Here is a 13,079-nt window from a genome sequence, read left to right as displayed (position 1 = left end):
CTGGAGCCAGGGATTATCCCACCCAGAAACGAGATCAGCCAGCATGTTGCTGTCCTTCACCCTGTCCCTGATGCTCCTCAGGAGCGTGGGATTTCTACAAGTGGAGATCTCTCTTCTTTGTGCTAGTAAGAATGTGTTCATGAGCTGTTCAGATCATGTTCAGGAATTTCCAAAACAAGTTTGGCCAGTCAGATCACGTGATCTTACAGTCCCTTTCCAGGCTAAAGAAAAGTACCCATCAAAACCAGAACAATAATAGCAGGCAAGAAAGCACTCTCAAGGAAAACAGTCTGCGCTGCCATTAAAACAAGGGGTAAATTCTGCCAGGAGAAGGCAAGGAACTTCCCAGCAGTGAACTCCTGCAGGGCATCTTCAGTCTGAGAAAGTGCTTGAAATCTTTGCCATGGAATCACCTTTCCTTTAACAGGGGAACATTAGGGTCTTTTGTTTCTCTGCTGAGAAGCAACAACTCCCTTTCTAGAGTACCACTCCACACAGCAAGGCTTGCTTGCTGGTATAAGGGGCTACCAAGTACTCGGATTTCCTAAATAAAACTGAGACTCCCTACATAATCTTTTGTGCCTAGCAGATGATCTTTCGTGCAAGCAGCAGTCATTGTGCAGAAACAGCCCACTGCGACTTTGAGCCATATCTCACTGACAACGTACACTGGAAAATACCTACTCTCCATCATCAATGAATCCCAAGGAGAGAAATGGGTACAAGGCATGAGTCAGAAAAGCTCTACGGTTCAAATTTTCCCCAGCAGACGGGCTGAAATTCAAAGACAAACCTTGCCCTGTAACTAAAGCCAAAAGGGCTTTCTGGTTCCCCTTGGAATAGAGCCCCCGAGTTCTGCTTGGGGAGCTCTACTCCACCACTGCTCATGCTGGGACCCACCTCTACCACACCACCTGGGGAAAGCACAAAAGCAGTTAAAGCCATGCACAAGGCTGCAAGTGCAATAGGAAGAAAGCAAGAGATTGCTTAGAACCACTGGCCTGTTCCTTGTCTAAAGGACGAAGAAATGAAAAGGGGCTGCTTCTCTGTCCTGCTGGCCCAGCAACTGCCTGAAGTGACACAGAGACCAAGAATGCTCTCATTCTTCCAGGACTGGAGGAAAGTAGAGAAGGAAGAAGGTGGAGCCCCTACTTTCTGTACCCAAGCTCATCAGTAAGAGCACAGTGCTTTAATTTCACTTCCAACATCCCCAGCTGTCACTTACTAGTCCTCAGGACAAGTATGTCCACTACCCGAGCTGTATAGTTCCCCAGGCATGCAAGGAAACAATAAAGAGCAATGAGCATGCACGCATGCACACACAGTAAAACGTGCGCACACACCCCACATTTCACTGGAAGCAGCAACATTGCCGGCCCCACAGGTCTGCAGGCTTCTCTGGGTACTACCTGCATGATCCACATGGGGATCTAGCCAAGGGAAGAAACCTGAAAATCAAGGCAGGGTGGGAGAGTCATCATCACCAGCAGCTTTTACGTAGTAATGTAATGTCCCTGGACTACTATCCCTGACAGCTTTTCAGAAGGAATTTGTCCAGCCTTAGCTTAGAGCCTCTGTGTGTAGTCCCCTCAGGCTTCGCATAGTGGGATTTGCTATCCTTGGCTACACACAGCTCAGCAAAGGATTCTGGGTGGAGGCAAACCTCAAAGCCTCATTTCCTTCATTCTCAGAATAGCATGGCTTGGAGAAGCATCTGGTCAAAAATCAAAGGATTATCAGCCTTGGTGTTAGGGATCTCCAAATCCTGGCTAAACCTGTCCCCTGAGACAGCAATCAAAGAATTAACAAGCACCAGATATGGTGATGTTGTGGGAAACAAAGAGGGAATACTCATCCACTGGGAACTAGGTTCAGTAACACTTTTTTTCTTCATCATGCTAGCAAGGACTTCACAGCACTTGCAGGCTGGGCTGTATTCAAACTACAGACACAGAGAGGAAAGGCCTAGAGGCCTAGAGCACTGCACAGAGGAATCCAGAAGTGACTCCCAGGCAAGCACTTTACAGCAACAGGAAAAAACGGGGAAAACTAGAGCACAGCAGATAAGAGGAATTTTATCCTGAAGCAAAGCAAGGGGTATCCCACGGACAGAGAAGCAGCATCCTGCTCTCCCAGCACTTCAAATGCACTTCTTCTGTAAGTTACATTAGCAGGGGTGAGATCAGTAAGCCTTCCACCAGGCATTCCCTGGGAAGCATCACCATGTCAGTCAGAGCAGATGTTTCTGGAGTAGATGACTATTCAGGCTGCACTGGGGACCTGATGAGACAGCACCTTGTACCACAATCTGGGGGACAGAGCAGCTGAACAGGCTGAATGAAACCATCATCACTGCTGTGTTTCACCACCACAGCACTCAGCACAATGTGCCTGTAAGGTTAGCCTCTGCACCACATCCAGCCTTTATGGCAACAGACCAGACCTCAGAAGGTCCAAGTCCATTACGTAGTGCAAGCCTCATCCAAGAGTGTCCTGGACACAGAAGTCACACAAGCAGTACTCACCTGTGGGAGGAGGAGGAATGCTGGCTGCTGGCAGGGGCTTAGCTGATGGAGCTCCAGGACCTCCCTGAGGGTAACCCATGTTCATGGGGCAGTTGAAAGGCGCTGAAGAGAAACCTAGAGGAGACTGGCTTGCCGCAGGGAGAGGACAAGCTGCAGGAAGCTGAGATGATGGGACTGAGGCTGGAGTGAAGACACCAGGTCCAGGTGGTGGAACACCAGGAGATGTCATGGGCATGGACTGTCCTGGCAGAGAAGGCTGGCTGTGGAAGGGAGCAGGACCAACAGGTCTGACTCCCGCTGGTCCAAATGGCTGAGGCTGTGACACAGCTACAAATGAGAAAAGAGTGTATCAGCATCACTGGTTTCATGTGCAAACTACTCCTGATGCTCTCCTTCATGCTAGTAAGTCTGCCCTTCTCCAAGCCATACCCTAGAATATCCACGCCAGGCATATCACCCATAACCCGGGCTACATCAATCAAATTCTGCCATAAAGTTAGCTGTGCCTTCTCCACCCCTATATATGCTTAACATCAGTGGACGTGCAGCAACAGTTGCTAGAACCAGATGCGTCAGAAGCACTGAGAAGCCTCTCAGAGAGCCAACTTGTTCTTTGCAAGTACAATAGGCCTGTGAGGAAGAAAGTAGAGCTATCCATTGAAGGTTTTAGTCTAAGAAACCTGGAGAACAGACACAACTATCAGACAGTGCTTACCTGGCGCTGAAACAGTTGCTGGAACCAAGCCCAAGTTGTACTGTGGGTATGGGGGTCCTCTGGAGTACACACTTGTTTGTAGACCCGTGATGGCCTGGGGAGGGGCAACATGGTGAGGCATCACAGCCATCGCTGGCGCTGGCTGAGGCGTGAAGAGGGAAGGCACTGAAGGCTGAGAAGGTGCTGAAGGGGCAAATGATGACTGATAGTTGGGCTGCAATTAAAAAACAAAGAACTTGCAAATGGCCGACACAGCCATGTGCATACACACAGAAGCAGATGCACTTTCTATCCCTGCCACTTCTCAGGCAAGAGATGCTGCTGCTGCTGTCAGTGCCCTAGATGGACTGGATCAAAGGCCTTTCCCACCACATAACTTCCTCAACAGGCTGGGCACCACACTCTTAAAGAGTATTCTCCGGCTCTCACAAGGATTAGTCCTCAGGAGCCAGTTCCTATACAGTAACTTCCTGGAAGCACAACCAGAGGAAACAATGAAGGAAGAATAATGAAGCAATAGAGGCCAGAAGTAAAACTTCCTGAACAGTTTTCTTGTGCAAGAACTGATATTAAGCCATACTACACTAATTTTACTGAGATATGAGGGTGAGATGGGCATAGGAGAGTGAACCACAGCCCCCTTTTCCCTCACTATGTGAGATCTCAGTGGATCACCACACTTGTAACAGTCTCCTCCAGTGACTGCATGTGGGACAGGGCTTTGGGAAAAGATGCCAGATAGCCTGCTTTTGGATTATCACAGAGCTTGTGTTTGCTCCAGTGAAGGACATCACTGATGACTTCCTCAATCCATGCATCATCTCATATCACTTCATATGACTTCCACCACCCAGTAAGCCTTCCTCCCTCTCCCCAAGTCATGAACACCTGAGTTTGAGGCCTACCTTCTCTGGATGCCTGGGACCTGTTTTGTGGGCTGCTACTTCAGGAGTAGAACCACCTCTGGCTGCTGGAGATGTGTGTTTAGTGACACCTACGTTGACACGAGTATAGGGAAAAGGGGGTGGCTGCTGATCACCCACATTATCTCCTTGAGCATGGAAAAGTCGATCTCGGAGCTGTTCAATCAGGAGCTGAAAGAAACTATGCTTTAGAAGTGCACTGAGAGCCTCAGATGGAAGGTGCTGGGGACGCATTCAAAGTAGACCCTGACCCAAAGCACTAAGCATCAACCTGCAAAATTAACCATTTCCCCAACAGCCCCGACGGGGCAAAAAAAAACCAATCAACCAAACAAACAAACAAACCCAAACAACCACCAAACAAAAATAAACCTGTATGCAACAATCTAGGACATCACCTGCCACATTCCCAGGCAGATGAAGTCTCACCGATACTTCCCCCAGTCTTTGGACAGTACCAATATTTGGACACCAGACAGATTTGTTTCAAACTACAAGGTGACCTCCCCATTCCCTTTCTCTACCAGCTAGTTTCAGGAATAGATGCAACTTCCCTGGAGAGCTGCTTCTCAGCATTGTTCTCCAGGAACCATTTTACAGTTCTATAGCGCCCTTCCTTTTCCCTGAATCAAAGGCATTACAAATACAAAGTAAATGAAGACAAAAGCTGTCCTAGAAAAAAAAAACAAACACACCCCACTACTCTCAAGTCTCCATAATTAAGGTGAACCCTTAAGTCCTGATGCATGTCAAAATCTAAGCTCCCTCTCATACAAAGTAGCATTTCTCCCCATATACTGCTCTTTCCCACAACAACTTGTTTCTCACTCACCTCTTTAGAGCTGCTGGGTAGGTAATTCATTGCGGCTGCCAAGCATCCTTGTGATGCCAGCAGACTGGCATATTGGGTGATTCGTTCTGCCAAGACAGGGCCTGGCGCTGGTCCTGCTGTGCCTCGGAGCATCTCAATGGATCTGCCCAGCACCATCACCTTCTCTATAAGATCCTGAATAACCCAGGGAGAGAGAAGAAATAGACCACTCAGAGCACGACTTGTTTTACGGGTCCATTTCACCCCGAGACAATACCACATGGCTTTCCCCACGTTCAACTGACATTGGGTCCAATGTCAACAGAAGTTACTCCACTCTGCGTCTGATACTACCACTGATGTCTGTTTCCTCAGATGCACTTTGTGAGGAAAGCAAACCCTGACACTGCTACTTTTATGGAAAGCAAAAAAAGAAAGTCAGAAGCCACAAGGACATTGCAATCAACTGTGGTATTTTTACTACGAAGTCGCTACAGTAACTCTAGCTAGGAGTTACAAGCTGTCAGCTTGGAAGAGGAAGGATTAAAATCATATCAGGAGAAATTCACTAAGGAAAAACCTACTATGGCTGACAAACAGACCAGAAGGTTTTGAGTTGTTCAAAGCTCTTTCAGCTCCCAGAAAACAAAGTGATGTTTATATCTGTAGAATGATATATGCATCACTGGCTGATAACTAGGAGAAGGCCAGTTCCAAACATGACCAGGAATGCTGAGGATGCCTTTTTGTTGCTGTTACTCACTAGCGGGGTTGCAAAACCAGGGAACTCCGTAGCAGAGGGCATTATCTACAGATATCTGAACGGAAGACTTGTCTAGCTCATTCTAGTGACTGGTGGACACAACAGGGGTTAGTAACTTACTCAGGACTGTTTTAAGTCTAATAGGTAGGCAACATCACTGACTTAGAGGCCCTGATTCATCTGCAAGCTGTGACTTCCCATACATGATCATTCTACTTGCAATGTGAATAATACAGTCTAGACTTTATTTTATTTTCCCATAGGCTGTTCTGAAGACATAGCCAGATAATTGTAGCATTACAGTTAGACATTATAAGCACAGCAGCAAATGTACTCCCAGGCAACTACCAGTAAGAAAGCAGGTACAGTCTAAACTTCCCTGACTAAAACAAAGCTCAGAAATGACACCAGTACACAAAGACAGGCCAGGAGGCTGTAACTCCTGTCCATGGCTGGATTTATGTGCAATGTGACCAGTACTCTCTAAACACACAAACCCACAACATTTAAGAGTGCGAGTCTCCTTTAGATGTAAGCCTGTAATCCAGGCTGAAAGGAGATACCTTGGTGACTACAAACAGGTCTCCACTGTCTGCTGGAAGCGAGATACTCTGTTTGATGGGACAATGCAAACAGATCAGGGCTACCAGATTGGCCTAAAGAGGAGTCAAACCAACATTATAGCACCTGTACCTGCAGGGCAAGGGGTGACGAAGTCTCATGGTTTTTTACCCAGCATTCCACCAACCTCTCCACATTGCCTGATGAGATATAGCAGAGGCAGGCATCATTGGACAGGGCTGCATCTCCCTCTGACTCTAGGCGAGCACCCAGCATGTCTAGAAAGTAAGAAATACAGCCAACATTTAACACACTCTCTTTTTGAAAAGCTCATTAACCCCACTGCTCATCTCTTAGCAATCCTACTCAAGCTTGGCATGAAAAGCTGTTGACAGCTTTGGATCTGCACCTAATTCTTGGATAACACAGATAAATGGGCAACATTAAGGAATCCCAAAGCCAGCCTGGTTGAAAAGTAATTTTTTATATATCTGTCAATTTTTCTATGTCTGCCCAGACACATAAAACAAAGAAAAACCCTTAAAAATTACAGATTAATTCAGTGAAAAAATCCAGTACTTTTTTTCCCCAAAGAGGTGTGGGAATGTCCAAGCAACAGTAGCATCCAATACCAGGTACAGCTAGTAATGTGGTAGTTGTCAATGTTTAGCAAATGCTAGGAGACAAAGGTGAGCTGGAGCTATCTCACTATCACCAGGACCACCACCAATTTCCACCCCTACAATTTGGTCTGTAAAAGATGTCATGTTTTCTTGCACTTCAAGTTGTGTCATCTTACTTGTATAAAGTGCTGGCATTTCTCCAACAGCACTTAACTGTTCTCTCTCAGCCAGGAGCTAGTTCCCAGGTAAGGAACAGGAGTAACTTTCTTCAGTCACTAGATTGCCCCCTAACTCTGACACTCAGAACCAGATGCTCAGCATGCTGGGCTATTAACAGGACTAAGGAAACTACTGAAGCCATCAAACATTCATTAACACCTGTTTCTGAGATTAAAGGGAGGGGAATGTGCTGGAAGGGTAAACCTCCTTCAGATGGAGTGAAGCCATCTGACTTTTTACTGTCAATACCTTTCTCTCCAGAATAAAAAAATAAATATCACCCTCAGTGTCTCAGCCTCATGCCTATCCTGTTTTATCCATGTTATTGGTAGAGGTGACAGGAAATACCAGCATATATAACTTTACAGCATGATTCCCATCTACAGTGTGCATCTACCATTCTCCTAACTCAACAGTCCACATTTATTTAATAAGTTCCAGGTAGCTGTTACGAGTAAGGAGTGCTTTCTTTCCTCAACTGTATCCACTTCTTTCTGTAAGCAGTCCAGAGGTGCCCTCCCCTAAGGAAGATCGTATCAAAACAATCTACGCTGCATACCACAGAGCTGAGTATAGTCCTCATGCTTTGAGTATGTTAACAAGATGGCCAGAGCCTCCTTCCAGCTCTGCAGATCACACGTGCAAACAATATCTTGCCAGTTCTGCTGCACAATGGAGGAAAGCAGCTGTAAGGGAAGCAGAAGGCCTGTCAATCACTGAATACAAAGATAAGCTGACTGCTTAAGCAAGCGCACCAACAGCAATAGCTCACTTTCAGGCACGATTCCCACTATTGCAGCAACTAACTTAATGTACATTAAGGTCCATCAGTCTCAGCATCCCAATGTTAACAGTAATTAGAACTTGATGCCTCTGAAGAAAGCAAAAAAGCCCAACAAAACACTTAAGAGATTATGGAAACAGCCACACTAGGCAAGACTAATGATCTATCTAACACATGTCCTGTTTCAGAGCAGCCAGTATCAATGGCTGGGAATATAGCGTTAGGATATCCTAATCCTTGCTACACTTCCCCATTTGCAAATTAGTAAGCTAGGACATTCCTAGCTGAGCTGTAAAGGGGCAGTATACTTCACAGGTTACAAGCATGGAGAGCTGAGCCAGAAACCGTTAGATTAAAAAAGAAAAAGGAACAGAGAACACAGACATTCTAGGTGGGCAACATGGAGTCGACATAAAACTACCAAGACAGAGTAAACGTTGAGTCAAGAGGAGATGCACAGATCCTGCTGACATTCTACTTCCTGCCAAAGCATTTCCGCATATATTCAGACAAACATCTGCCAAGATACCGCACACCTCCCCCTGCTCAGTGGGCACACAAAACTGTCACTTACCAGGGAGAGTTTTGTCTTCCGCTTGGCAAAGTAGCGTTTCTGGGTCTCCTTTAGGAGGTTCTCCCCCCCAGCTATAGCTAAGATGATGGCATCAGCAAAGCGCTCTGCTCGCATGCACAGCTCCACTGCACCCTCAAAATTCCCCAACAAAAGGGCTTGGCTGATGAGTCCATCTGTATCTATAGAAGTGAGAAACATAGTCAACCCACACGGGCATCATCCAGATGCATTGATGATGCTTGTTTTAAAGAGTAGGCAGTAAAAAACAGTAACATATGGAAGCACAGCTAAAAGAAAATTTGGAAACCCAAATCAGGTTTTCCACTTCAAAACAATCCACTGACTTGACGGCAAGTCTTCCATCATCTAGAATATTCTCCTATATTTTCAATAGGTCTCATGTGGGAAGAGTATTTCTCTGCAGAATGCTGAGATATGCTGCATGACACTGGGAAGGGTCAGGTATTTTAAACATATCCATCTGCTAGAGGGGATTAGATTCTTCCTGGTCTCTCTAATTTTCTGGTTTTCCCTCCTCTCCCTTTTTCCTAAGAGGGCAGAAACACACTTCATGTAACATACCTTCTGTGACAGGAATCTCCAATGTGCTCATATTCTGCGGGATGAGGTTGTCAAAAAAGGCTGAAGAGGAGGAAACAGCAGCTACATCATCACTGGAATTTATTAAAAGCTGTGCAAAGAGTGCAAGAGGTTAATTAATTCATTAAACACCTAGAACCAGCCCCAAATAGTTTAGAGGATTACAGAGTGGGATGGGGCTGCTCTCCATTTGGTTGAACATGCTCATATAGATCTGATTTCAACTTGGAAATCCATCATGCCTCCTGTCAGTGCTCTATCAACCTCCACAGTTTCACCAGGGCAGCAACAAGAGCAGTGCTGCTATTGACAACACTTAAGAGATTAACAGTATAAGACATGCAATGCCAACAGTATTCTTGGCCAGCATTCATCAGCTCAACTGCTAGCTCTTGAACAAGTTGAACAATTTTGGACAGGAACAGGGACAAGCCCAACAAGTGACAACTGTAGCTAACAGGTAGGACCATAGCCATGCCTGGTGCTCTGCTGAAATGCAAGACACAATTGCTACCCCTAGAATATCTCAGACAGTGTTTAAGGTTTGTGAAGAAGATTACTAGTGTGAGGAGAGCAGTTTTAGATACCTCAGAGGAGCAAAATTTACAATGCGCGGTGAATCAGGCCTTGGAAGGCATCTGAAGACGGACATCCCAAAACCACGTGAGAATACATTCCAAAGGATAGAGATGAAAAGGAAAGAAATGCAAAAGAAATACCACAGCAGAAGCTTCACAGAGGAAATCCAGAACTGTAGCATGAAGTTAAGCTGGCGTGAGGCTAATTCTATCACTGAAGAAATCAGCACAGGTGAAGCAAGCCTTCTTGCAGTGTTAAGAGCCAGGAGTTCGTCTTCATAATTCGCTGATTTGTTTTAAAGCCAGAAGGAATTGCTACGATCATTTAGGCTGACCCTGCGAGGGTCTGACAGGCCTGCGAACTGCCCTCTGCAATGCCTGCATCGAGCCCAACAACTTGTGGTTGGAATTAAACCTTCCTGTTCATTCTGCCCTCTCCCAGGCTGGCAAGATGTACAGGACATACCTGATCTGATTCTGTAGCCTTTATCTCATCTGCCTTAGGAAGGGGCTGTTTATCTGGGATCCCATTACTCAAACATGAGGTGATCTAGAAAAGTAGACAGACATGCACAGAGTGAAGCCCCTATCAAAGTTAAACACCTGGGCAGCAAAGCCATCAAGTGACTGGGAAGCCCCAAACACAATTCCCCCAGATCTTTCACCTATTTGAAAAGTTCCACCTCTCCCTATTCCTGGCTGGTTGCCTAACAGAGGTTATTTATCCTTTTCAGAGCATTGTCCATGCTGCTGCAAGAGTTCCCTCCCTTGCAGCTCTATCAGTGCTATGCCAGACTGTCTTCATTTGTCACCTCCTTCCTTGCTGAGGAACCCCTAAGATGCAGGGACCTGGATGCTAGATGAAGCTCTCACAATTGCACTGTTATACACTTCTCAGAGCACCAACAACTGGAAGCAAGATAACTGGGCTCAAGAGCTCTTTGGTTTGATCCAGTACAACTACAGTTACACTCTTAGAAGTGCCCACGCTTGCTTTTTAATGGGGGATATCTGAGGTGTCTCTCAGCTGAAACTTCATAGTTTGGTCTTTTGTGTACTATGAGATTGCTCACTCATTTCTAGTAGGGACCTAGAACTCTCCTGCAACAGCTTTAATCCTCTAAAGGTTTCTCTCTATTGGAAAGACCTCTTACCTTTTTTTGCAGATCCTCTTTACTGTAGCCCAGCAGCTTGAGGAGTTTAGTCCTGGACTCCTGCTCCAGATTTACCTGAGTCCAAAGGATATTAAAAAGACAAGAAAATATGTAAAATCCTACATACCTACACACTGCGAACGGCTGGCTACTTCTGGCAGCAGCAAAGTTTAGACCTCAGTTTATAGATAAGGAACTCAACTATGACAAGTCCACCTAACGACTACTGTGGGGACATCTATGAAATTTAAATTATAATCACGATAAAAGGGTGAAATTCAAAGTTCTCATACAGTTATAATTGAGGTACAACTGCGTATCAAGTGTATGCACACCTAGTGTACTTGGTCATCAATTCCCTGGATGGTCTAGGAATTGCCAAGCTAATCTTTGCATACAGACAATGGACTGATTTGAGTCTGGATGAAACTGAGACAAGGTGGTTGCCTGAACTCCTAGCTGGCTTCACAAAAACTGTTAACTAATCGTTACAGAAGCTCCCTGGGCAGACATTTCAGACAGTCCTAGAGATTCCCACAGGCTGCACACAGCCTAATCGATAGGTGTTATTTGAATGCTTTAATGCATGATTAACATTCTGTAAGGACCATAAAAGAACTAACCTCTGTGTTTCACCACAGCCATCCTACCTTCAAGAAGTTCCAAAGGTTCTCATCAAACGGCAACTTGGCTGTCTGGACCTTGCTCTGGCAGTAATCAAGCAGGTTCCCCGACTGCAAGGCCATCTGCAGTTCTCTGGATCGGAGCAGGAATTCAGTTTCAGTAGTGACTTGACTGATGAACACCTGGTGTGGGTAAGTCTGCTGCATTTGCTGTCCAGGAACTTTGTTAAGACCAAAGGTAATCAGTTTTCCTCCAAACTGAGAAAGACAGAGGAAGAGACAGTAAATATTCTTATAAATGAAGGTAAAAGCAACTCACATAGCTCTCTGTTTAGCAAGGCGGACTGAGGCTCCAGCTGTGATCACAAGGAACCCAAATAGTTTAATCTGTATGGATGGCAGGGACATTGAGGGAGTTCACATTGCAATCCCCACGACACTTGTATATGTGCTATCAAGCCTAGCCAATTGCAAATGCCAGAGAGGCACAGAGGAAAAAGTACCATTTGGAACCGGTTGTTCTTTTCTGACATGGAGAGGTAGGCTGCAACAATAAAAACTAACATGCAAACAGCAGGCACTAGACAGAAAACAAGTCAGGCCACAGGCTAAAAGAACAATTCAGCCTTTTGATTCCTAAGCAAATAGGTGAAGAAAATGAAATACCTGGATAGGAAGGAGAAAGACAAAGGAGAATGGAAATGCATGTCACAGCCTACAAGGACAGTTTTTATGAGTCTTCCTTAGCTTTGTTAGCTCCTACTTATAACCTCCCACTCTCTGCTACACGACTCTGTCTTGTTGGAAATATATCTGAACATTGAGGAAAAGACCTTCGCTCCCTGGGACACCACACTGCACCTTAAACAGGCATTAAAACAACTAGCAACAGGAAGATGGAGGTCTCTCTAGCAAAAGAAAAGGGTTGTGTCACAAGATGGCACATATATTGCATTTTAAGCTAAGGATGCTCCATTCACTTACTGCAAATGAAACCCCGACAGGTCTGCGAATCCACTTGGGTGGTTTTTTTAATGGTGGAATCAAGGTGGTCTGAGCTACTTGCTCTGGCACCTGCAGAGGAGGCAGGATCTGTCCTGTGCCAAAGGGATCCAGGTTGTTGAAGGAGGAAGAAATCTAGAATTAGGTAGAGAAAGGAATAAGATATAATTACATTCCTTTCTGTACGGAGTAAGCACAAAAACCTATTGCTTCGTAACTAGTTACTTTACTCGCAGATGAGGAAAGAGGCTATTATAGCACCTCTTCCTGGAACACCACCAAGCCCCTATGTAAGAGAAAGGGTATTTCCAAACAGTTACGTGAAGTATTTCTCAAGAAAGCTTCACCTTGAGAGATTTTTCAAGTAATTTTTCCTTAGCAAGATGCAAATTCCCTAACAAACAGTGCTGCCCTAGCACCCAGCTCATAAACACAGGAGTTACAAAATCACTTGTTTTATGCAAGACAGTGACAACATATCGCCATAAGTTGTCCAACTCATTTCTTGATGTATTCACAAAGGAATACTGATTCCCTTTCTGCTGCTGGGGTCTTTCAAATGGGTTAGTTTTAAAGACTGTCTCAAGATTTTACAGCTGAGGCTGGTGAAATAATCTCTCCAGA

The 13,079-nt window shown here is 45.3% G+C and overlaps 1 protein-coding gene across 6 annotated transcripts in view; it reads right to left on the bottom strand.

Annotated features, from left to right (window-relative positions):
- SEC31B (SEC31 homolog B, COPII component) overlaps positions 1-13,079 on the bottom strand; it is a 55,874-nt gene that overhangs the window by 28,448 nt on the left and 14,347 nt on the right. For 3 of the 6 annotated variants that reach the window (XM_086751739.1, XM_086751738.1, XM_086751740.1), the window contains exons 10-21: positions 12,438-12,590; positions 11,481-11,711; positions 10,831-10,905; positions 10,143-10,226; positions 9,081-9,189; positions 8,499-8,677; positions 7,700-7,826; positions 6,431-6,576; positions 4,996-5,169; positions 4,146-4,334; positions 3,241-3,454; positions 2,526-2,852 (exon numbers count right to left, since the gene is read on the bottom strand). In XM_086751739.1, the coding sequence (XP_086607865.1) occupies positions 2,526-2,852; positions 3,241-3,454; positions 4,146-4,334; positions 4,996-5,169; positions 6,431-6,576; positions 7,700-7,826; positions 8,499-8,677; positions 9,081-9,189; positions 10,143-10,226; positions 10,831-10,905; positions 11,481-11,711; positions 12,438-12,590 (2,008 nt within the window). Of the gene's footprint in view, positions 1-1,343; positions 1,449-2,525; positions 2,853-3,240; positions 3,455-4,145; positions 4,335-4,995; positions 5,170-6,430; positions 6,577-7,699; positions 7,827-8,498; positions 8,678-9,080; positions 9,190-10,142; positions 10,227-10,830; positions 10,906-11,480; positions 11,712-12,437; positions 12,591-13,079 lie in introns of all 6 variants that reach the window. The other 3 variants (XM_086751735.1, XM_086751736.1, XM_086751734.1) reach the window with 2 other exon arrangements.

Source organism: Chlamydotis macqueenii, chromosome 7 (assembly GCF_036417535.1).
Source record: "Chlamydotis macqueenii isolate bChlMac1 chromosome 7, bChlMac1.mat, whole genome shotgun sequence".
NCBI lineage: Eukaryota > Metazoa > Chordata > Aves > Otidiformes > Otididae > Chlamydotis > Chlamydotis macqueenii.
Note: the sequence above shows the minus strand (reverse complement) of the source record. Positions and strands in the feature narration are given on the sequence as shown.